Genomic DNA, 23838 nt, shown 5'->3' with positions numbered 1-23838 from the left:
ATTGATCATCAATATCAAATATAAATAGTTAAAATTTTCAATTTGATGTCTCGCACGATTCATTTGAGGATGTAGATCATCATCACTGCATCAACAACCCGATTACTCATACTGAAATTGTCTTTTTCTTCGTGGCAGCAGCCGTTTTCTGCTCTGTGAGCAGCGCTTCTAGGGGCACACTGAACGTCAGCTGCAGACTTTTAAGAGTAGGTCAGGAACGATGGCAAAATATTTCTTCTTCCTCTCTGGCGCACCTCCAGCCGATGAGTCCTGTGCTGACCAGTTGGCCCAAAGCCCAAAACGGTCCTGGACGCTCCTCCCCTGCAGGCTGCTCCGCCAAAGCGCGTCTCTCCATCCTCAGCAGCAGCAGCAGCAGCAGCTCCATGGGAATACGCAGAGCCGCACTTTACTCACCGCTGATCATCGTCCACTGCTGGTTGTTCTCATGACTTTCAGATTTTCTCTGGAGCGGAATAATAGACACCAGAGGTCAATGGACTAGTACGAGGCAGTAGGATTAATATTCTTATTACTGCAGTGACGTTTTTAATGGGACATTGAAGAAGATTCTGTCCATGTCTTCTGTCGGATGATGGCGCACGGAGTTTCCGTCATTCCACTGGTTGGCATTATTCTGGAAATCGCTTGTGTTACTGGTAAGATAGTAATATAATATTCATCAGGTTGTCTATCTTCTTAGCAATAATAAGAAATTTTGGGGTCAGAAGTACTTGTTACTGGATTGTTCTTATTTTTTGTGAGTTATGAAGTCCTTTTCTGTGTAGTTTCTCAGTCATCCAAGTCATAACGTAAAAACAACTGGACTTCCACCTCTTCAGAACCCCAAGTAAAAGTCCAGTTGCTTTTTCACTAAAGCTCCTAGGGTTATGGAGTGCGAGTTCTCCCTGGTGCAAACTTTCCTCAAGCATCTTAGAAATCTTATCACAGCTCTTTTGTGGATTCTGGTTATCTGGATACTTTCAGTCTCTTCATGTAGCCCCAAACTGACTCAGTGATATTGAGGGTTTTATGGAAACCCTTCCATCTGTTGCAGGACGTTTTGTTTTTCTTTTTGCTGAAGGTGTTTATTTATGATTTGGCTGAATGTTTGGATTTGTTATTGTGCTTCAGAATTAATTTGGGGCCAGTCAGATGGTTCTGAAGGACGGATCAGAACCTAAACATTCAAAATAGCGATAACCTTTGGACATTGAGTTCTTTTCATATTTAAAAAGTATAAAGTGTCAGTTCATTTCTGTGATGTTTAAAAAAGATGGGAAATCTGTACCTGTTTTTAAAAAGAAGAATTAGTTTCAACCTGTTGTTGCTGAACAATAAGGTATATTTAGGGGTCACTGAGGAGGTTTAAGGCTAATTTGGCGAATGTTTACTTGGTCAGCTTAACACAAACAGGTTTCTTTTTCCATACAATGCATTCTGTGCTTTAGGGCCTCTCGGGGAGGCAGTGGGCAGCCTGTATCCTCAGAAACAGGAACCCCACCTAGGCCACACTGTGCTGGGCCATTCAGCCTGACCCGGCCCATCTTCCCCTGCTTCCTGTTTTGACACAGCTCCACCATTTGCTGCAGCAGTGGAAAAATGGCCTCAGTGCAGCCAGTTACAAAACGCATCTCATACTGAAGAGTTTTTTCCCCCCACCTTTTTGTACTTTAAGTTTCTGCTTTTTGACCTGATCTAATTCACAGACTGTGCAGAAGCAACAATGAAATAACTTCCGTCATCTATAAATTTGGTAATTTTTCTCTAATTGACTTGTTCTCTTGATTCCTCCAGCCATCGAACTGCGGTTTATGCCAGATCCACCGACGCTCAACATCTATGGCGTCCATCGGATGAACAAAACTGACAACCTTGAGCTGACATGCAGGTTTGTATAACTGCACCTCCACCCATTCACCGGCCCAGACATCCACTGTGCAGTCTAATTCTTGGTTGTCTTCTACTTGTAGAGGTCGCCAGTACCTGAGGTGGACGACTCCTCCAACAAGCGCTCGCTTCTCCACTAGTGACTGCAGTGGATCAGGACTCTTCTGCACAACACTGACCATCACCAATGCAACTGTCAATGAGACCGGACAGTATCAGTGTTCCTACAGAGACCTAAAAGCTGAAGATGGCAAGACTGCAGCAGCGGTTTATGTCTTTGTCCATGGTATAACTCACTTTCACTTTTCCTGGGGTGGTTTAGTAGGACATTTAATGCAGGATGTACGATCATTAGACAACCCTTTGCTTTAACGTCCTACTAACTTACACTGAATTCACATCTATTTCAGATTATAAGGTGCCGTTTGTGCCTTCAGAGAAGGAATATGAGGTGGTGTTCATCCGTGAAGGAGAGCGGGTGGTGATACCGTGCCGAGGCTCGGTTGAGAATCTCAACGTCACACTCAACACTGTAAGGAGGAGCTGTTTCTTATTTGACTCTTTCTCAGTGAAATTCAAGGAGTTTTACAAGATGGAGCAACGTCTATAGGATAGAAGGCATGACTGCGGTAAAGAATTTAAATGTTGTGTTTTATTGTTGTATAGGAGTTTTATAGGAGGGGAGGAAAAAGGTTTTTTTAAGAGGTATTTCCTGGCATGGTGATTCAAACTGATAATACAGTATTTAATGTTATTTAAAGGGGTTCTTTAAAGATTTAGTGATGCTTTTCGATAAAGCTGGGGGACTGACAGAAGACAAAGTTTTTAAAAAATGGCCAAAATCAAAGCTAAACATGCAGTGGTATGCTGTTATTCTGTCTCCCTGTTACCAGACACTGCATTTATCAAAATTAAAGTAATGGCATCATTTACTTTGATGCAGTTATTTCCCACGTTCTTCCAATCCCAAGCCTCAGTTTGTATCACAGACATTCTGTTATACATCTTTAGCCTCCAAGTCCATTTCCATTCCAACAGAAGACATTATACAACAGTTACGAAGGCTGAACAGCACCCCACATAATGACTACACTGAGCTTTATGTGTAAAATTTGTGCAGTTCAACTTTAAAACAGTGGCACTGTAACAAAATGCCTCTTAGTTGAATTTGGTTGTAGGCTAAAATGCAGGCTAAAGAAACATTCTCTGGCCCATCTAGTATTGCATTTAGTTAAGTTCAGTACTTAAGCACAATTTTGAGATACTTGAGTGTTTTATGCTACTTAATGCACTGATGTTACATGGATAATATAACATATAGCATTTGAAATATACAAAGCAACACATTGTTAAAGATTAAACAAGTGGTTTTTAATGTTTTGGGCTTCTTATATAAAGCACATGTCTGTGAGTTGTTAACAACTTTACCAAATTGGGATTTTTTTTCCCCTCTGAAAATCTCTTGTGGTTTCGTTTCCATAAAGGCCTCAAAAGATCCAGCATCTCACCAAAAACTAATAAATATTTGTGTATGAGAACAGTTCTTTTCTTCTTTTCCCTCAGATAAATCTGCTGTATTTAAAGTAATTCAGAGTAGCTCCACCTGCAGCAGCTTCAACAGTAACATGCTGCCTGCTGACACGCTGATGCTTCACAATTAATAATCTAACAAGGTCAAATATGATTAGATATTAGTCTGTTGTCATGTGCTTTTACTACATTTTGCTGCTAAATCTTATACACTTTTACTAAAGAAGACTTTTCCATGCAGGATTTTTGCTTGTAATGGAGTATTTTTACACAGCTGTTTTGATGCTTTTACTTAAAGGATCTGAATAGTTTGTCATCAATGGAATGTGTGAAATGTTGTGCTGTTAATGTGTTTTCTTGTTCAAAGTCAGTAAATTTCTGTATCTGTCAGAAGTATCCAATTAAGGAACTTCATCCTGATGGGAAGGACTCTCTGTGGGACGCCAGGACAGGCTTCACTGTTCCTACACATCTGATCAGCTACGCCGGCGTCGTGTCCTGCCAGACTCGCATCGGAAACGAGACTTTTAAGTCCCCGCTCTACATCGTTGCTGTTGTTGGTAAGATGAAAAAGAAGATACACAGAGTTGTAGAAGCCAAAGCTGTGGATGCAATAAATGTACACCTAAAAACAAGAAAGACTTTTGAGGTTAAGATTGAGTGTGAGAGGCACTGAGCTTGATTGTGACTGAAGGAGGAACGAGGTGAAACACCGAGCCAGAGAGTCTGTAGTCTCGGGAGAACAATAGGCCGTCGACTGACTGCTTCGTCTTCCCTCCCTTTTCCGCAGGATACAAGATTTATGACCTCACCCTGACCCCCTCGCATGTGAGGCTGTCTGTGGGGGAGCGGCTGGTGCTGAGCTGCACTGCCCACACCGAGCTCAACGTGGGCATCGAATTCAACTGGACGCACTCTGGTGGAGCTCTGGTCGGTGCCCGAAACTTTTCTGTTCTTAATTTCCTCGTATACTTTTAATCAACTCAGGCGGCAGTCTTCAGTTAGCCTGTTTGACTCACTGCAAAGGACAGACAGATACCAGAGCTGCTTCCTGTTGTCCTCACATGTATTCGTGACCTCCTGCTTTCAGGAATCCGTCAGTTTATCTCTGCACCGTCAGGTCAGAGTGCAAAGGTGGCCGGATGTGATTCTGGTGTTCTGACTGCTCACATAAGAAGAAAGAGCTCAGTGGACTGAGGCTAAGATTTATGTATCTACTCTAAAAAGACATATCTGTTGTCCCCTTATGTCAGACTTCGGTCAACGGTTCGCCGTCGTCTCACGCCGTCTCCCACAAGAAGAAGCTGTGGAACTCTCTGGAGCTGTCCAACACGCTCATCGTGGAGAACGTGACGGTGGATCACACTGGAGAATTCACCTGCACAGCCTCCAGCGGCCAGATGGAGAAAAGCGCCTCAGCGTTTCTTAAAGTTTATGGTGGGTGCAAGAAATGATTTACAGCATCCAAAAGCTCAAAAACTGACCACCGCATGAGTAATTGCACATTCATGAAAACTTAAATATCTTGGAAATATATTGGACGCTCTAAAGGACAACTGGTAGTTGCGATGTGTTCATTTTTAGTGTAGCTATTAACTGAGCCCGAAGATTCATGACTGATTATTTGATGACTGCTTGGTGGCATTTTATGCACCAACGAAGCCAGCAGTAGCTAAACTGGAAATTACTGTACATTTTTGCCCTTTTTCCCCCTTATTTTTCAGCAACTTTTTTTTCATTTGGAATTTATACATTGTGGTGTAGAAAATTCCATTTTGTAAAATGTCAAAAATGAAAGGAAAAAAATGAATAAGTTATACAGTTGGCTAAAGACGCCCTCCAGGAAAAATCAAAATGCTTACCTTGTTAAGAATATGGTGTTTTTTTGTTTGTTTGTATGTTTTTTTCAAATAAGCTACAAGACGAGTGAAATAAACAGTCACTGAAGCCACCTGAAAAGTGACAAGTCCCAATGACCATCTAAAAAACATAGATTCAGATCATGAGGTTTTTACCTCAGGAACCAATCCTGTCGACTTAATTTTATTTTGAAATGTACTCATTTTCTTCTTCTCCCTTCTACTGTTTGGCACAAGTTTAATTTAAGCAGATGCTTTTAACTGTATTATCTTTTGGTATATTCAGTTATGCATCTGACCTGACCCTTTTTAAGGCTTGTGCTGTGGTACCAAACTAACAATTTCCATTGTTCACTTCTTAAAATGTAATTTAATTTGGCTCAGTGGAAATCTAACCAACAGAAAATCCTCGGTTGAGCATGACTAAATGGTGCCTCCTATCAACAATAACACAGAAAATGCTTCAGCACTTTGACTGATCATTTTTAACACTTATTTTGTGTTAATGTTTTTCAATGAACTGAGGTTTCTGTGTATTTTTTGTTGATGTGAACTTACCAAAGCAAATTCCTATTAGCTAGGTTGAAATGGCGATTAAAAAAATGAAATATTGCACATCTGTGTCCATAACAGCATGCTGTGATTTTTCTTGTGTTTCCAGAAAAGCCTTTTATTGATATGAAGGAGCCGTGGACGAAGGTGTGGGAAGTAAACGTGGGAGATCAAACATCTACGCTGATCCCTGTCAAGTACTCGGCCTACCCCGAACCCAGCTTCAAATGGTCTGTTCATAGTAGAACCACGAAGTAGAACCATCAGCATAATTTGCTATACGAAGATGTGCAATGAAGAAACTGAGTATGTAAATGATTTGAAGTTCTTCGGAAAAATCTTAGATGTGAAGGAGATTTTGAAAACCAGTAAAAACCAACCGCATTTGTTCTGGCACTTCATCACTACACAGGCAGCCCAGTTGTTTATACGCTCCATGATTTTCTCACATTTTTAATATTGTTTGATGATATCAACTCAAGCATTGCAATCAACAAGTCACACCTCTCATCTTTATGTAATCAGGCTCTGAAAGTAACAGACAGAAACCCGGTCTGGGAGCATCGCAAGTATGTCATGAGAAGATCCATTCTACTCAGCTTTGAGAGCTTCGTTTATCATTCATTTCTCTCAGATTAGCCTTCAAATCAATCAGCAGTTTAGCCCCAAAGCTACATAAAACCACAGACAAGATAGTGTCAAATTTTCTTGAAGCGCGGTGAATGGAAACTGTAAAATTGTACATCAAAGAGCTAAACTTTGATAATCAATTTTCCCCGTGAAAGGCTGTCAACTCTGAAATATATTGCCATCTGATATCAAATTTCTACACATTTAAAATCAGATCTTTCACACTACCACAGCTGTTTTAGCTCGCTCTAGCTTTTTTTGCTAAGATTTTTCCCTGATGTATTTGTTGTGCATATTTTAATGCACTTTTATATATGTATGTTTATGTTTTGTGTTATATGTTGTGGAACTATGTTAAACTGCGTCATCACTATCAAATAATAACGAGCTATGAAAATGAATAAAGCTGTATGTATTCAGTGCAACTGGTGAAAAAGTTACATGTTGTATGTTGCTTGTGTGACTCTCCTCTGTCTGCTCAGGTTAAAAAACGGCCTCCTACTGAAGGACGGCTACAGAATAAAGCAGAAAAGCGACGCTCTCATCATCCACGGAGTCACAGAAATGGATGCTGGGAATTACACGGTGGTCCTGAGCAATAAGATCACTGAAGAAGAGCAGAGACGCTCTTTCCAGCTGCTAGTTAACGGTATGTTTGCTCTGTTTTTCAACTTTTGAATTCCCTCTTGGGCTGGTTGATCAGCAGACAGTGATCATAACCCTTCTCCTGCAGTTCCTCCTCACATCATTGAGAAGGAGGTGGCAGTGGACAACGATGCGTATCCGTATGGCAGCAGCCCCACCCTGAGGTGCACCGCCCGTGGATTTCCCACTCCTGCACACATCCAGTGGCAGTGGATGTCCAAGGAGGACTGTCCAGAGGCCTTCATGTAAGTCACCAATCGTCAGCAAGAAAAAAGCTGGAGGAGGTTGGTTTCTCTCTGAGTGATCACACGGGCCTCTCATTGTCAACAGGTTGTTGATTTAGGAGGCGGAATAGCTGCTTTCGTGATGTTGACAAAAACAAGAAGAAGAGACAATGAGAGCGCACTCTGACCTGATGCAGATCAGCGGATGTGATTCATTCTTTTCACAAAGTCCATTTTTAGAATTACATCAATGCGCTTGCTAATTTTGTACAATCGCAAACTTGTACTCCAATCTTCCACAACAATATGCGGCCGGGGACAGTTACACAACCGCCTCGTGATTTGCTCCTGCAGTGATTTGACGACTGCTGACAGAAAGCAGGAGGTGTGTGTTTGTGTGTGACCAGAGAAGACCAGGTTTCTTATCTTCTGCCTACATATCCAAGCGCTTCCTCAGTCCTGCACTACGTTTCCTGTTGTTCTCGTCGCGCTCTCTGTCCAAAAAGAGCTTCGTCCTGATTGAGCTGCAATTCTTCTTGCAGATTTTCATTCCCCTGTTGTCATGTGTCTGAATTACTTCTCTATTTCTAACTGTATTTAAAATCCGTTAATATTTTGTGTGTGCCTTGGCTAGAATTATATAGACATATATATTAAAAGATTACAAAAATAGATGCATAATGTGACAACATGAAATTTCTGTGAATGGAAACTTGTGATAATTAAGTACATCGCCATACTAACCCATAGTTCTCCATTTATTTGTCATTTGTCAGTCTCAATAAGTATTTGGTGTATCAGAGTGAAAGAGAAATTTCTGTATCAGCAGTTTGTTCAGATGCTTTTTTAAAAGTTCCTCTTTCTTCTCTAGTTTAACCTCTAAAAACTCACCTCTGTGTATCAAAGTTACATATTTAGGCGTTCGTTTCCATTAAATGAATGCCTTCCTGCTGTAAAATGGCTGAGATGAAAGTCAACACTGTTGTTTTTTCTAGAATGTGCAGATCTATAAAGTCCTGCCTGTTTCTCTGCCTACATTTCCCCACTAGCTGCAGCATCAGCACACCAGCTCCCCTAAGATCAAATACTGTACTAAACCAGAAACTTATTCTGATAAAGAATCCCCATGCTGCAAGTTGTCAGGATTGGTTTCTGCGTTTCAGATATATGAAACCCTTGAAGTCTTTACTGACTTTCCAAGGCGGAAATGGTCAAGCACGGAGGTTATTTTGCTCATGATGCGATTTAGCAATTAAAAAACACTACGCAGACATGTTATTTTGGTAAAAAATAAAATAAAATGCAGCAACTGATGTTTTTAATATTTTAATGAAATAGATACATAAGTCAAGCCAGATCAAGTCAACGTTGTTTATGCAGCACATATAAAACACTTTCAAATGTATTGTCTAATATGAATTTAAATATTAAGGTTAAGACCATTCAATGTACATAAGACAGCAAAAAAATTTAACAACACTCCTCAATTTATATGAATGGAAACTTTATAAAATTTGCAAAAGAAAAATAAATTCTTGATGCATCAGAATGAAAATGGAACTTATGTCACAGCAGTTTTTTTCTTATTTTGTAGACACTGTAATTTTGTTCTTACACGGTGAAATTTTAGTTTTTTTCGTAATGAATTTGTGCTCTTTTAAACTTTTGCTGTTGTTTAACAATGACACTAAAGTTCTAATCTATTTCCACAAAAAAAGGGAACTATCTCATGGCAGCGTATTTTAGTTTCACCTTTTTCTGTTCATATTTGTCCACCAGGTCTGGACTGTCTAAGGCTGAGTTACAGCTGGAGGAGTGCACAGGTTGGAGAGACATCAGCAACAGCACCGGAAACAACCACGTAGAGCGAATTATGACTGACACAGATCACACGCAAAAGGTAAATAATTCCTCATAGGACCATTAGAACCTGGAATATTTACTGTATTTCATGCGGTGTAAACTGAAACTATGATAAGAATTACTAAGAGATACAATGCATTTCTCTAGAAAATCATGAGCTCTCTGAAGATTCAGAAAGCCCAGGCTCATTCCCTCTACAGATGCATGGCTGCCAACAAAGTAGGAGTGGATTCACGCATCATCTTTTTTCATGTCACACGTAAGCGCTGTGGTTTCTCTTTCTTCTAGTCTCATGTGATTTGCACTGCAATGCAGTGCCGATTATGTGTTTTCTCATTCGTGCTTGTGTTTTCATCTGTACCTGTCAGGCGGCCTTGAGGTGAGCATGTCTCCATCCAACGAGCCCCTGGAGGAGGACCACGTGGTTCTGCGGTGTAAAGCAGACCGGCTGATCTACGGTAACCTCGCCTGGTTCCGCGTCACCAACGTGTCCGAGTCGGAGCAGGTTGCGTCGGTGCAGCCGTGTCGCTCGTTGACTCTGCAGCGAAGGCCGATGCCGCAGGCCGTGATGTCGACCCTGCAGGGAACCAACGTGACCCTGGAGCTGTCGCTGCCCAACGCTTCCCGCCAGGATGAGGGTCTGTACGCATGTCAGGTGGTGAACATCAAGACAAAGGAGAAAACCTGCCTGCTGCGTCGTGTTTCTCTCAAAGGTCAGCAGAGTTTCTTTTTTTGGATAACTACTGGTTTCTGGAAAAGCTGTTACTTCATTAAACTGTACCTGCCATACTGTAAATCACAGGTTTGTTTTCATTGTGATTGCACTTTTTTCCAGTGTAAGTAGTTCTCAAAAGACAGTTTCAGTATCCTGAGCAAGAAAGAATATTCTCATGGTAGTCCTAAGTGCTGCAGCAGAAGACATCTAGTCTTTTTGGTTTTTAGACTAGAATAGAATTTTTTGCCATTAGCACAGGTACATCAAGTCAAAATAATAATAATTTAGCAACAGTTAAAAAGAAACAAGAACCCTGAAATGAATCATGCTAAAGTTTAAATAAATTAAAGTTAAATACAGATGTTATCATAAATAGATAAAAAACACAACAATCAATAAAATACTTATTGCACATTGTGAGAGTATTGCACCTTTGTCCATTCTAATTTGTGTGATGCTGCGATATTTTGATGTTATGCCGTGTTACAGTAAGTTTTTAAAGATGTTTCACCTCATCCAAAAGGCTTTCTAAATTTTAAGTGACTGACTGGAAGTCTCAGGTATTCTCAAGCCTAAATCACATGGCTTAAGGCATGTAGGCTCGTTAATGACCCAGGATCACATGAATCAAGAACTTCTTTTTGGTTTTTAAACATGTTTCACCTCATCAAAGAGGCTTCCTCAGTTCAATTTTATTTACATAGCGCCCATTACAGTTCAGATTGTCTCAAGACGCTTTACAGAACCCATATGCCTGAACCCCCAGAGCAAACCCTAGGGCGACAGTGGCAAGAAGAAACTCCCTTTTAACGGGAAGAAACCTTGAGCAGAACCTGGCTCATATGGGGGACCCATCTGCTGCTGGCCGGGTGGGTTGAGAGGGACAGAAGAGGGAGTGGGGGACAAAGAAATATATAACACACATTGGGGTACATGCATGATAACAGTAACATAGATGATACAAGCCAACACTGAAACAGATTCCTAAGTGTACTGTGATGCTGTACGACTCTGACATTAAATATGCTACATATATAGCTGGTAGTAAGCTGCAGCAGTGTGTTGATGCATAGTTCTAAGTTGCTGGTGGGGAGTCCCTAGTATATATTCTCACCCCAGTTTACATGGCTTAAGGCGTGTTAATGCACCAGGACACAACACATAACGCTACCTAGGGAGAGATTCTGTTATAAGTAAATGATAAATAGTGGAAACTGGGGCTTTTTTTTGGTTCTTAAAGACATTTTATCCCTCATCCTAAAGACTTCCTCAGCTCTAACTCGCTGGCTCAAGGTGCAAACGTTGCCAACCTTCCTGGGGATTACTCTAAGGGCTGCATTATAAGTACCTGACAAGTGGTGAGAAATCCTAGACTTTGTTTTGGTTCTTAAAGATGTTTCACCTCATCCAAAAGGCTTTCTAGTTCTAACTGACTGGTGAGAAGCCCCAGGTATTCTCACCCCCCAACTCACAATGACTTAAGGCATGTAGACTTGTTTATGACACAGGATCACACGACTCAAGATCGGAATATAGTGAAACTGCCTGGGGAGCACTCGACGGACTGCATTATAAGTACCTGATAAGTGATGGAAACTAGGACTTCTTTTTGGTTCTTGAAGACATTTCATCTCTCAACCAAAAGACTTCCTCATTTCTACATCGCTGGCTCAAGATGTAAATGTTGCGAAGCTGCCGTGGGAGGGATCTAATGACTGCATTACAAGTACCTGATATGTTGTGAGAAAGCCTTGATTTCTTTTTGGTTCTTGAGGACGTTTCACATCTCACCCATAATGCTTCCTCGGTTCTAAATGATTGTCTAGAGGTGTGAGTGTGGTGAAACTACCTGAGGAGGGATTTCATGGGTGCATTATAAATACCTGGTAGGTGGGGAGAAAGCCTGGACTTTTTGGGTTCTTGAAGATTTTTCGCCTCTCATCCACTTAGCTTTCTTACCACTTATCAGATACATACTTATTATCCCTCCCAAGACAGTTTTACCACATTCACACTTTAAATCTTGGGTCATTATTTACCCTCAATTCAGTTAAAATTGAAAAAACCTTGGTCTTCAAGAACCAAAAATAAGTCTGTCTTATCAAAGTACATGGCATGGCAAATATATTTGTATAACAGAATCTCACTGATAAAATATAAGGAATATGTTACTTTACAACTATTAGGTATTTGATTCTATGTTTCACAAATTTACCTGATTCAGAAATTTCATATTAGAATCAGTTTGAAAGAGACACCAAAGCTGTCATTTTTTGAATGTGTTGTTCATTGTTTTCTTTCATTCTGATTTTAGATCTCGAGGCTGCAAGGATTCAGAACAACTTCACCGACCAAAAAGTCAATGTGAGCGCGACGATCACCCTCCTCTGCGAGGCTGCTGGGACGCCGAACCCGACGGTGGTGTGGACCAAAAACAACCACACTGTGGTGGAGGGCTCAGGTGGGACATGTACAGCTTTTCACTGAAAACAGAATCACTTCACGAGCTACCACAGGTGTAAAATAAAACATCTGGATTGCTTACAGGTGTGATTCTAGGCCAGCACAACCACAGTCTGACGATTCAGCGCGTGAAGAAGGAGGATAGTGGTCTGTACACCTGCACTGCATGTAACAGCCGAGGCTGCGACTCCTCACAGGCCTACCTGACAACTGAAGGTCAGTGTTTTGGTCATTTTGTGCCCTTTGTAGTGTTCTCTCTCCTTGTAATTAGTTTGCGTCTGTTTGCAGTTGTTCCGTTTATCTTTGTTGACATTTTTTGCATGTTTTGTAGTTGTTTTGCATCTTTCTATTGTTGCTTGACATGTCTTTGTAGCACTTCTGTGTGTTTATAATCTTTTTGTGTCTCCTTGTACCTGGTTTGTGTGTCTTGGTAGTTGTTTGCTATGTTTTTCAGGTGTTTTTGTGTCTCATTACAGTTGTTTGAATCTTTTTATGATCATTTTGTGTCTCCTTGTAGTCATTTTATGTGTGTTTATATTTGTTTTGCGTCTCACTGTTGTCTTGTGTGTGTCTGTATTCTGGTTTTGTGTCTCTTTGTTGCTGTTCTTTATGCTTTTAAATGCATTTTCTGTTTATTGGTGTTGTTTGCACCTTATTTTGGTCTGCAGTTGTTGCATTTCTTTCTAGCTGTTTCGCAACTTTTTGTGGTCATTTGGTTTGTCTTTGTAGACTTTGATTTAAAGTAGTCCTAGGTCTGTTTGGGTTTGTTTACATTTTTTGGGTTGTTTGTGTGTCCCTTTATTCATTTTGTGTCTGTTTCTATTTGTATTGAGTCTCATTGTTGTCTTGTGTGGCTTTGAACTTGATTGTGTCTCTTTGTAGCGGTTTTTGGCAGTTGGTAAAGTTGTTTATACCTCTTTTTTTGTCATTTTGTGTCTCATAATCATTTTATTTCATTTAGTTGTTTTGAGTCTCTTTTAGTCATTGTGTCTTTGTTGGTGTTCGAGTCTCTTTGTGGCTCTTTTGTTTATCTTTGCTGTAATTTTTTTTTACATTTCTTTGTTGCTTTTCATCCTTTTGCCATCAGTTTTGGTGTCTTTGTAGTCTTTCTTGTAGTTGTAGCCTAATCGTGTCTCTTCTTAGTTGTTTTTCATGGTTTTTTAGGGCTCTTCTGTTTCTTAGAGGTTGTTTGCTTTTTGGGAGGGTTATATCTTATTTTCTAAATTTTGTGTGTGTTCCTACATGTTTCGAGTCTCTTTGTTATCTTGTGTGTCTGTTTGTATATGTTTTTTGTCCCTTTGTAGGTCTTCTCTATCTCTTTGAAGTGTTCTTCTTTCTCTTTGGGATTGTTCACATCTTTTTATGGTTGTTTTATTTGTCCTTGTAATGATTTTATGTCTGTTTCTGTTTGTTTTGAGTCTTGCTGTGTCTCTTTGTACATGCTTACTGTCGTCTCGTAGCTGTTCTTGTTTTTTTTTTTTAAGTTGTTTTCTGTGTCTTTGGGGTTGTTTGCATCTTTTTAAAAATTGTTCTATGTCTTCTCGTAATCATTTTGTGTCATTTAGTTATTTTGAATCTCTGCCGGTTTGTGCCATTAGTAAGCTGCTGTCTCTTTGTAGTCGTTTTGAATCACTTTGAGGAGGTTTTGTGTCTCTTTGGAGTTGTTTACATCGTTTTTTGGTCATTCTGTGTCTCCCTTGATTCATTTCATATTTGGTTCTATCTGTTTTGAATCTCATTGTTGTTTTGTGTGTCTCTTTGTTCTTTTGTGTCTCTTTTTTAAGTGTTTTTTTGTGTTTTTTGTTGGGTTGTTTGCACAATTTTGTTATTTTTTGTCTTTTGGCTGCTTTGAGAGTCTTTTTGTCATTTTGTGTCATTAGTAACCTTTTTCTCATTGTTGTTTTGAGTCTCTTTGTGGCTGTTTTGTGTCAGTTTGCAGTTTTGCATATCTTAGTGGTCATTTTTTACATTTCTTTGATGTTTTGCATCTTTTTGCATCTTTGTAGTCCTTCTCTGTAGTTGTATTCTTTTAGTGTGTCTTTGTGGTAGTTTTCTATCCTTTTAAAGTGGTCTTAATCATTTTGGAGTTGTTTTGTGTCTCCCTTTATACCTTTTGTGTCAGTTTGTTTGGAGTTTCTTTGTTGTCCTATACACTACCTATCAAAAGTTTGGACACACCTTCTCATTCAGTGGTTTTTATTTCATTATTTTCTACATTGAGGATTAATACGGAAGACATCAAAATTCTAAAAGAATACATATTGAATCATGTTGTAAAAAAAAAAAGTTAATCTTCAGTTTTAATCTACATTGTAGAAAATAATAGAAATAAATAAAAAGCATTGAATGGGAAGGTGTGTCCAAACTTTTGACTGGTAGTCTAAGTCTCTTTGTACATATTTTGTGTCTCTTCATAGCTGCTTTCTATCCTTTTGAGGTTTTTACATTGTTTTTGGTCATTTTATGTGTCCGTGTGTCCGTGTCTGTGTTTTGTTGTTAGTAGCCCTTTATCTCTTTGTAGTTGTTTTGATTCTCTTTGTGGCTGTTTTGTGTCCCTTTGTATTTGTTTTGTACATGTTTGTTGACATTACTTGTTTTGCAGTCATTTGTGTGTCTTTGTACAAAGACTCTGACTAAACTCTAGTTTGTCCTTTCAGCAATATATTCATGGCTGATAGTAAGGAATATATTTGTCATGGTTCATGTGAAAGAGTTTATCCTTAAACTCTCGGCAACGATACCCACAAAGCCTGTATATTTTTATCCTGCCTCAAGGTTTCACCAATTCACATCACACATGCAACATTTTTTTTTATATCAAAGATACAGAGCAAGAATAACTTTGCTTCCGCATGACAGGAAGTTGGCCCAGTTAACGCACATCCTCCCGGGAGTTTCTAAATCCAAAACAATGAGGAGACAGCAGGACAAAGGGAGAGGCCAGCCCTGCCCCAGCTCCAGCCTCTGCTCTGCTGTCCACCCTTTGCTGTCCCAAACACAGAGACGCAGTGAAAAACAAATAAATGCGCTGACTGGAACCAAAGCCTACGTGACCTCGTCCCCGCCAGCTGAATGTGGACCCAGTTCCAGCCGATCACAGTTCTGCATCGGCGCCAGATCTGCTAACAAGGAGGGTAGACAACAGACCTTCTAACGGAGATCCCTGCATATGAGGAGTGTTTACACAGCAACAGAGGGAGATAAATTGCGTATTTGTGTCACAAAAAGCAAGTCCCTCCTTCACCATACAAATATTCTCGCTGGTGCCTCCTCTTGACGAAAAAATATGCCATGCATATCTATGGCAAACATTAAAAAAATATGAAATTTTGAGCCACTTTTTGTTGTTGAATTGACAAATAAACAGATATTACAGCCACAGAGCAAGTAAAACTAGCACACGTGACCTTCCTGTGGCTTCTTGTGGTCCTAGATTGCACTTATGAATAACAAGATGATGTTTTTGCCCTATTTTTTTATGAGATCACAGGTCTGACTATCCATCAAATTGGCTAAATAAGTCATACTACACTTTGTTTTTACAATAAATATGAAACAAGAATGAATATGGGAGGAGAGAAACTCCACCAAAACACCATCTTTTCAAGACTATCCCTGCCTTAGACAAAATTATACACAGCATTCCTTTTTTCTGACCCCATCAGAAAATCAATAATTTCTGCACTGTTCCATAATCTAAGTTCTATTGGAGAGAATCGGTCCATTACAGCATGTAGTGACACACTGCTGTTGCTCAGATAGGCCTTTTTCAAGTTGATTTTGGCAGCGGCTGTTGGTGCTGACTGCTGATCATTTGTTATGACTAGATAAAATATCAGTTTGCTTACAGTCCAGATTCCAACAGTCGCCCTTCTCCAACTCAAACACAGACATGCGTTTGAGCCAAAGACAATGACAAACCTGTGTGAACTTCATGCAGCGCTGCCAAGGCACGTCACCAAAATCACAGTCATTCTTCTGTGACAGCGCCACGTTTTTGTCCTGCAGAATGAGGCCTCAAATCCCTCGTATTAGTTGCATGAGCTCCTCTTTGAATTAAGCTGCTTCAAATTCTGTCATTTGTGTGTTTTTCAGGTGCAGAGGAGAAGACTAATGTGGAGCTGATTGTTCCCATTGGGTCAGTGGTCATCGCTATGTTTTTCTGGTTACTGATCGTCTTTGTCATCCGTGGAAGAAAGAGAGTAAGAACATCCTCTTCTTCCATTTGCCAGTTACACACAGTGGAGCCGATAAATGAATGATAATGATTAAATAAAAGGGGGAAACGCTACACATACACATGTACACACTCTGTGGGGGTGTATGACTGATTAGAAGTGACTAGTCTGGCTCTCGGTGGCTGCTCGCCTTTGTATCCAGAAACAACGTGGCAGCTCTGTGCTCCCATAAGTCACGTAGGCCCTCAACACTGACTGGGCCCCTTTTATCGGAGGGGCACCAGACTCACTGGAAACCTGCTGTACAGTTTCATTGTAGTGAAAAGAAAACACATCTCATTAGTTTAGTCACTGCAGCTCTGCTTATCTTTATTATTTCTCACTTTTTCAGCCCAGTGGAGGGGATCTGAAGACGGGCTACCTGTCCATGATCCTCGACTCGGAGGACATGCCCATGGACGAGCAGTGTGAAAGGCTCACGTATGATGCCAACAAATGGGAGTTTCCTCGGGACAGACTGAAGCTCGGTGAGACACGAATGCGATTCAGTTTAGGGAAAACCGTCGCATCAAAGTGGCTGCTCTGATGACAACAAGTGTCTGTACTGCTACCTAGAAATCCCAGGAGGCTTTTTTCCTTGTGGAGAGGTGACGGCAAAGGTGGTTTTCCCCAAAGTTCATAAAAGTTTACATCACATTCTGCTAAAAAAGTTTTTCTTCTCAGTTTTCATGGAGTTTTCATACAATGCAAGCAGAACATTGTCTCAGCACCAACACAAAAGGATAAACAAATAACCGAGTAATAGAAAAAAAATATCCAAATATTATTTATACAAATATCTTTAAATGAGACGTTCATTTACTTGATGTCAAATCCTATAAACATTTTCCCGTTCTTTTTAAATGCATTCTCAAAAAAAATGCCATGGTATGTAGGTACTTTCTTGATCCCAAGGGAAATTTAATAAACATTTTCCAGTTCCTTATTTGGAATATTTACATTTAGTCAATTTCCGTTAAAGACTTTCTGACTTGCTGCATGTAAAACCTTCATAGTCGAATAGAGATCTTTTCTAATCACAACATTTGCATGTTTCCATGATACATCATCAGGCAGGTAATTCTGATATCATATTTGATTTTCCCCACTATTGCCTTATCGTTGCACAATTCCAGAAAATATGGAAATGGGCCTCAACCGACATTGTTGCTGTGTAGCAAGTTTTATTTTGGGTGTTCTGACACAGTCCTCAACTTTTTGCCCTGTGTATGGCAGTCCCTGTCTGTCACTCTTGATTGTTTGTCCCCCACTTTGTCCAGACTGAAATACATCAACAACCCCTTCAAAACATGCTGAAAATGGATGGGAAACATGACTTGCTGAACAATAGAAGTTTTGTACTATTGTGTGCATATTAGCATGGTGGCATTAGCATTTAGCACACTGTGTACCAACGTGCCTATGTTCAGCCTCACAGAGCTTCTAATGTGACTGTAGTCTTGTTATTTATTGATGACTGACAAGATCAAATTAAAAAAAAGAATCCTTGTTAAGCACAATGAGCCCCCAAATGAACCGATGGGTTTAAAGGCATATTGTCTATGTAAAAATTACACATATCAGATAAGACATGAGTGTGGAAGCAAATTAAAAATATAAGTAAAATGTTTTTAGTATGTAAAACTACCATTTTTCCAATATAGCTAACATCTATAGGCATCATCTTGGAAAAATGTGACATTACTAGTGTTATTACAGATAAGTCATATTCTACTATATTTGTTTGTGTTTTAGAATTTATGGCATGACAGTTGCATCATAATGCACAGAAGGTATTTTTGGCTTCTTTCTACTTGTAGCCATAGCTGTGCTGTTTCCAAAGAGAAGCAGGGCTTCAAGCTGCAGTGATAAATGTGCAAATTATACTCAGAGTGGTGACTTTTGCAGTTACAGGTGGGTGTAGAAAGCTGCAAAAAGACGAAATCTCAGCTTTGCTCTTTTACATGAGCAACTTTGCAACTCAAAATCAGTTCAAGTGAAAACGTCTGGAACACCATGACTTGTTGACATGATACCACATCTTAGAAGATAATATCAGGTCTGGCAATGTTTCTTTATAATGTCTTCATGACAGATGTTTTCCATTAAAGGTGAGCCGCTGGGACGAGGAGCGTTCGGCCAGGTGGTGGAAGCAGCAGCGTTTGGCATCGAGAAAGCCACCACGTGCACAACTGTTGCAGTCAAGATGCTTAAGGGTTAGTATTAAATATGTTGTCCTTGCAGACAGCATGCACAATGAATACCTTCAAACACACAGAGTCAATATTATCTCTTTATCTTACAGAGGGAGCCACATCTAGCGAATACCGGGCCTTGATGTCAGAGCTGAAAATTCTCATCCACATCGGACATCACCTCAATGTGGTCAACCTGCTGGGAGCCTGTACGAAGCCTGGAGGTGAGAGAGTCAAAGCATCAAGCTGGGCTCATTTACTTTACCCATTCTTGTGTCTTGAGCATGCAGCTTTTCTTAATAATCCTTATCAGGTACTTAGAATGCAGTCTTGAAGTACCTCACCAGACAGTTTTATAACCGTTCATTATGGGAGACTGTTAAAAAGTCTCACTAAAATGTGATGTGGGGGTAAGACCAAATAGCTGGGACTACACACAAGTCATTTAGACCAGAGGAAGCTATTTGAATCAGACGTGAAGTCCAGTTGTCTTTTATTTGTGCACTCAAGTTTACTATATTTTCAAAAAAACAGCTAAAGATGATACTTAAAACAAGCATTTATTCACTCAGTTACATGCTGCCTTCAAGCACAACGTTGCCAGGTTTTTATATGCGGTAGCTGGTATTTATTTTCCTTTCCTGTTACACTTCTCATTAAATCAGCCTCCACATGCCATCTGTGGCTCTGTGAGTTGTAGTTTTGAGTTGTGGCTCCTTCTAACTTTGACCCGGAACTTCTTCCTTCATCGTGCAGGACCTCTGATGGTGATTGTTGAATACTGTAAACATGGAAACCTCTCCAGCTACCTGAAGAGCAAGCGGGGAGAATACAGCCCCTACAAGGTAAATGAAGCGTAACCCACATGCAGCCAATAAACCACAGCCAGCCGTCTGATGTGGTTACACACAGCCCAGACGACTGCACACAGTCACAACACTGATCACAGATCATTATCTAGTGGTCGCCCACAGATTGTATCTAACATATTTCTCTCCATACAAACACTGCCTCCATCCTGAATAAAATATTATTAGCTTTCTTAGTTTTTCTCATTTTTTATTAACCAGTGCTTCTACTGTGGTGAACAGAGGAAGCGAGTGGATAGCCAGAGGTGGACGTCTGCAGAGGAGGATGTGGCTGAAGGGGATCTGGGTCTGGGGAAGGTTGCCCAGTTGGACATCTGCACAGGAACAGCTGTCTGTTCCAGCAATGCGGACAAGGCTTCAGGCTGCAGCGTGGATACTCACGAAGGTGCTAAAGACAACTCACAATAACAGTCATTTGCCAGTCAGGCCTCATGATCATGACTGAAATAATGTCTTGTGATTGTAGAGAGTACAGATGATGACCATCTGACCATGGAAGACCTGATCAGCTACAGCTTCCAGGTGGCCAAAGGAATGGAGTTTCTATCCTCTCGCAAGGTGAAACCACCAGTGTCTGAGTTTTTGTTTGCATATGGCATCCTTTAACCAGAAACAAGGGGTGTAACTCCAATTTTGTGGCATAACTGCATTCCATAAAGACTTACATCACTGTCAACAAAAAAATGAAAATAAAAGCTTTGAGCTTGCTGTTATTGCTTCAGGATAATGCATCCGTCCACACAGCACAGGTGGCAGCTGTTGCACCATGAACGTTCCTCGCCTTACCTGCACCACCCGACTATCAGTATTCATCTGTTCTTACTGTTGTCTGTGCTGTGTGGATGGGTGCATTATCTCGGAGCAACAGCACTCCAGGTCGAAGCTAAGAAACGATGACAAACATTTTAGGTTTTGTGGACAGTGACATAAGGCTCCCAAGTATACAGTCATGCCCCCAAATTGGAGTTAGGCCCCTTGTTTCTCAGTGAGACCAAGATCTTCCTGAATTATCATTGTACTCACTCTTTGATGCTGTGAATATAAATTTTTCTGTTTACTCTGCAGTGCATCCACCGAGATCTAGCAGCCAGAAACATTCTGCTCTCAGAGAACAACGTTGTGAAGATTTGTGACTTTGGCCTCGCTAGAGATGTCTACAAAGATCCTGACTATGTCCGCAAAGGAGATGTGAGTCCTCTAACCTGATGCCTAAAGATTTCTTCAGATCAATAAAGTTAGTGAAGTGATGACATTTATATGTTCATCACTGCTACAGGCACGTCTCCCTCTAAAGTGGATGGCTCCGGAGACCATATTTGACCGGGTTTACACCACACAAAGCGATGTTTGGTCCTTCGGCGTCCTTCTTTGGGAGATCTTTTCATTGGGTAAACGTGGTAGTAATTGCATAACACTACATAGGCAATGACTGCTCTGTATGTGCAACATAATCCATGTTGCATTTCCTGTAGGGGCTTCTCCGTATCCGGGTGTTTGCATTGATGAGTCCTTCTGCAGGAGGCTTAAGGAAGGCACCAGGATGAGACCCCCAGAATACGCCACAACCGAAATGTGAGGAGAAAGTTGACAGAATGCTGTTTAACTCTTCTCAGAAATGTAGCTCGTTCCGACTGTGATCTAAATTATGTGTGTTGACAGATACCAGACCATGTTGGACTGCTGGCTGGATCGTCCTACAGACAGGCCGACGTTTGCAGAGCTGGTTGAACATCTGGGAAACCTGCTGCAGGCCAGCGCCCAACAGGTCTGTTCGAGTCGAAACAAAAGCCTTCTTTATCCACAAGTAACTTTAGATATTATCATCTCAGCTGCAAAATCTCACTCTAATAGCTCTGTAAACTCACCTAAATTGAAGCTGAAATTCTCTGGCAAATGGAACAGTTTCTGCACTTATACTCCGATATGCAATTTTGATTTAAACCTACAAGTTTCCTCTCAGCCCTTGTCTTTAAACATGCCGTTTTGTTGCAATTGTCAATGCACTGTAATACAAAAATAAGGCACAGCTAACGTGACAAGTTCACACCCATTTCACTGAGTGTTGCCAAGACCTTCTGGAAAGTTTAGGAAGTCATTATCAGAAGCAGAAAAAAACAGATGCAAAGACTTAAAATAGCCCAGGATGAAGTAATTACCTGCAGTACATTTATATAATATCACTGATGAACATTTTGCACTACATTTCTACTCATTTATGTGGCTTTAGTTGATGCAGTGTGTATTTGATGTGAAGTCATTAAAGCATTCTGAACCTCCAGGATGGGAAGGACTACATCCCCCTTACAGCAGGTGAAGCAGAAGGAAGCCCGGTGGCCCTCGACCCCAGGAGCCCCTACAGCGTCCCCCAAAGTGCAGAAATCCTGGAAGCTCAGCTCCACTATGACAACCCGCCTTCCCTTGGGTCAGCATGATTCTCTAACTGTCACTACACACTGCAGCTGTCACTTCCAAAGCACTCAGCAGTGATTTACCGACTCGTGTTGTCTGTGCAGACTGTCCCAGCAGAGTAAGAGGTGCAGTCGGCCGCTCAGTGTGAAGACGTTTGAAGACATCCCTGTAGCACACAGCAGTGTCATGGTGAGTGTCTGTGAATGTGAGCTGCTGTCATCCACCTCATTCATAAAACACACATTTGATCTGCACTATTCACTTGTTCTGAACTGTCTCTCCTTTTCCGTGAACATGAGGTAATAGTGATAGAAATAACAGTCTTTAATTAAAGCATTTTTGCACAAGGTAGCAAAATACAGCAGACAAGACATAAAATACAGATATCGACACAATTAGTCAATAAAAACTGGTACAGCATTGGAAAAGGGGAACTAACATTTTGAAAGAAATGCAATTCAAAGGAAATTTAAACTCTAGTAAAATCAGGAAAGGATCTCAGATATTGCAAATATGACAGAGATACTGTCATCCAAATGTTATCTCAAATTTCAATGTGCACAAACCAAAAAATGTACCAAAAGTGGGTCAACCCACTTATTTGTAAGATTTCACAAATAACCCTATAAATGTCCATATTTTATGCTTTAAAATTTCACAGAAATAGTTCCTAAAAATGTGATAATTTAAGATGAAGTGACCCAGATATAATGCAAAGATGGGTGAAAATGGAATAACAACAGTCAAGGCAGGAGGAAATCTCCATCTCGGATGTAAACACAGCGGACCTGAATTTAATACTAACTAATACTAAACCATTGGTGCAGAAGGCAGCATTGATTTGAATTGTTGGCTTCTTCAGGAGGGCCACACAGACAGCGGTATGGGCTTCTCACCTGAGGAGGCAAAGGGTTTGAATCAGCAGCTTCCAAATACACCCAACTTCAGGTGAGGACTCCGCTTCAGCAGGTTGCATTTCATGCAATAGGTTTCTGTGATTCAAGCTTTAAATCTGGCTCTGGTTCGATCCCTTCAGCCAGCTGCTGCGCTGTAAGAGCAAAGAGTCTCTGGCCTCGGAGTCGTCCAATCAGACGAGCGGCTATCAGTCGGGGTACCACTCTGACGACACCGACACCCCGATCTACGCCAACGAGGAGGTGATCATGAAGCACAACCTGCTGAAGAAGCCTCCGCTGCCCAAGACGCCCGACAAGTTCAACATGGAGATCCGCTACAGCACGCCACCTGTCTGACCCCACGTGCTCCTCTGATCCACTGTACAGCACCTGTTTGCTTCCCACAGGCTTTCTGCTCTCTAGGAACAATGACAACACTGAACCAACTGAGTGAGGAGATATTTTCACAGGAGATAACTTAATAAGTCAGCAGGGAAAAATGAAGGTTGTATGATAAGCTTTGTAAGCGCAGCTCTCTTTGGACAGCCGGAGGAATGCTATCATGTTTACACAGCCAGGAACAAACGTCTGAGGAGCCCAAACACGAGGAGAACGCCTACTTCCTCAAAGTCCAATCCGCCCGCTTCCTCTGATGCAGGAAATGGCATCTGGAATTTTTAGATAATTGAATCAGCAAATGTTTTCTTTCTTTTTCTTTTATTATTCTTTATTTTTGTTGGCACGCTGAAGGGCTGGCGGCATTTCTAGAGTCACATTTGTACAGTTTCTTTATTCATATTGCTTACAGTATTTTATTAAAAGTGTATTACTAAACCTGCAGTTAAAGTAACTAGTTTTATAAAATAAAAGCACTCACAGATTAA

At 40.7% G+C, this 23838-nt stretch overlaps 1 protein-coding gene across 3 annotated transcripts; it reads left to right on the top strand.

Moving 5' to 3' along the window:
- The first annotated feature begins 357 nt into the window (after positions 1-357).
- kdr (kinase insert domain receptor (a type III receptor tyrosine kinase)) lies at positions 358-23838 on the top strand. 3 transcript variants are annotated; one of them, XM_023271811.3, is made up of 30 exons: positions 358-656; positions 1795-1888; positions 1971-2173; positions 2298-2419; positions 3812-3977; positions 4208-4347; positions 4671-4854; positions 5938-6058; positions 6941-7107; positions 7192-7348; positions 9107-9227; positions 9338-9449; positions 9559-9903; positions 12220-12366; positions 12453-12584; positions 16464-16570; positions 16938-17073; positions 18697-18801; positions 18891-19004; positions 19537-19625; positions 19851-20034; positions 20116-20207; positions 20715-20837; positions 20926-21037; positions 21122-21221; positions 21309-21414; positions 21929-22071; positions 22163-22247; positions 22921-23006; positions 23095-23838. In XM_023271811.3, exons 1-30 carry the CDS (start codon positions 590-592, stop codon positions 23309-23311), a joined length of 4077 nt encoding a protein of 1358 aa, XP_023127579.2. In that variant the 5' UTR covers positions 358-589; the 3' UTR covers positions 23312-23838. The 3 variants fall into 3 exon arrangements, with proteins under 3 accessions (XP_023127579.2, XP_023127580.2, XP_023127578.2); XM_023271812.3 differs by having other exon boundaries at positions 3809-3977; positions 19872-20034; XM_023271810.3 differs by having other exon boundaries at positions 3809-3977.

This window comes from Amphiprion ocellaris, chromosome 2 (genome assembly GCF_022539595.1).
Source record: "Amphiprion ocellaris isolate individual 3 ecotype Okinawa chromosome 2, ASM2253959v1, whole genome shotgun sequence".
NCBI classification, from domain to species: Eukaryota; Metazoa; Chordata; class Actinopteri; family Pomacentridae; genus Amphiprion; species Amphiprion ocellaris.
Note: the sequence above shows the minus strand (reverse complement) of the source record. Positions and strands in the feature narration are given on the sequence as shown.

Coding starts and splice junctions, on each gene's coding strand:
- kdr (XM_023271810.3), top strand. CDS start 590: ATGATGGCGCACGGAGTTTCCGTCATTCCACTGGTTGGCATTATTCTG. Junction 4,855..5,937: donor AGCGTTTCTTAAAGTTTATG/GTGGGTGCAAGA, acceptor TTGTGTTTCCAG/AAAAGCCTTTTATTGATATG. Junction 22,072..22,162: donor GACAACCCGCCTTCCCTTGG/GTCAGCATGATT, acceptor TTGTCTGTGCAG/ACTGTCCCAGCAGAGTAAGA.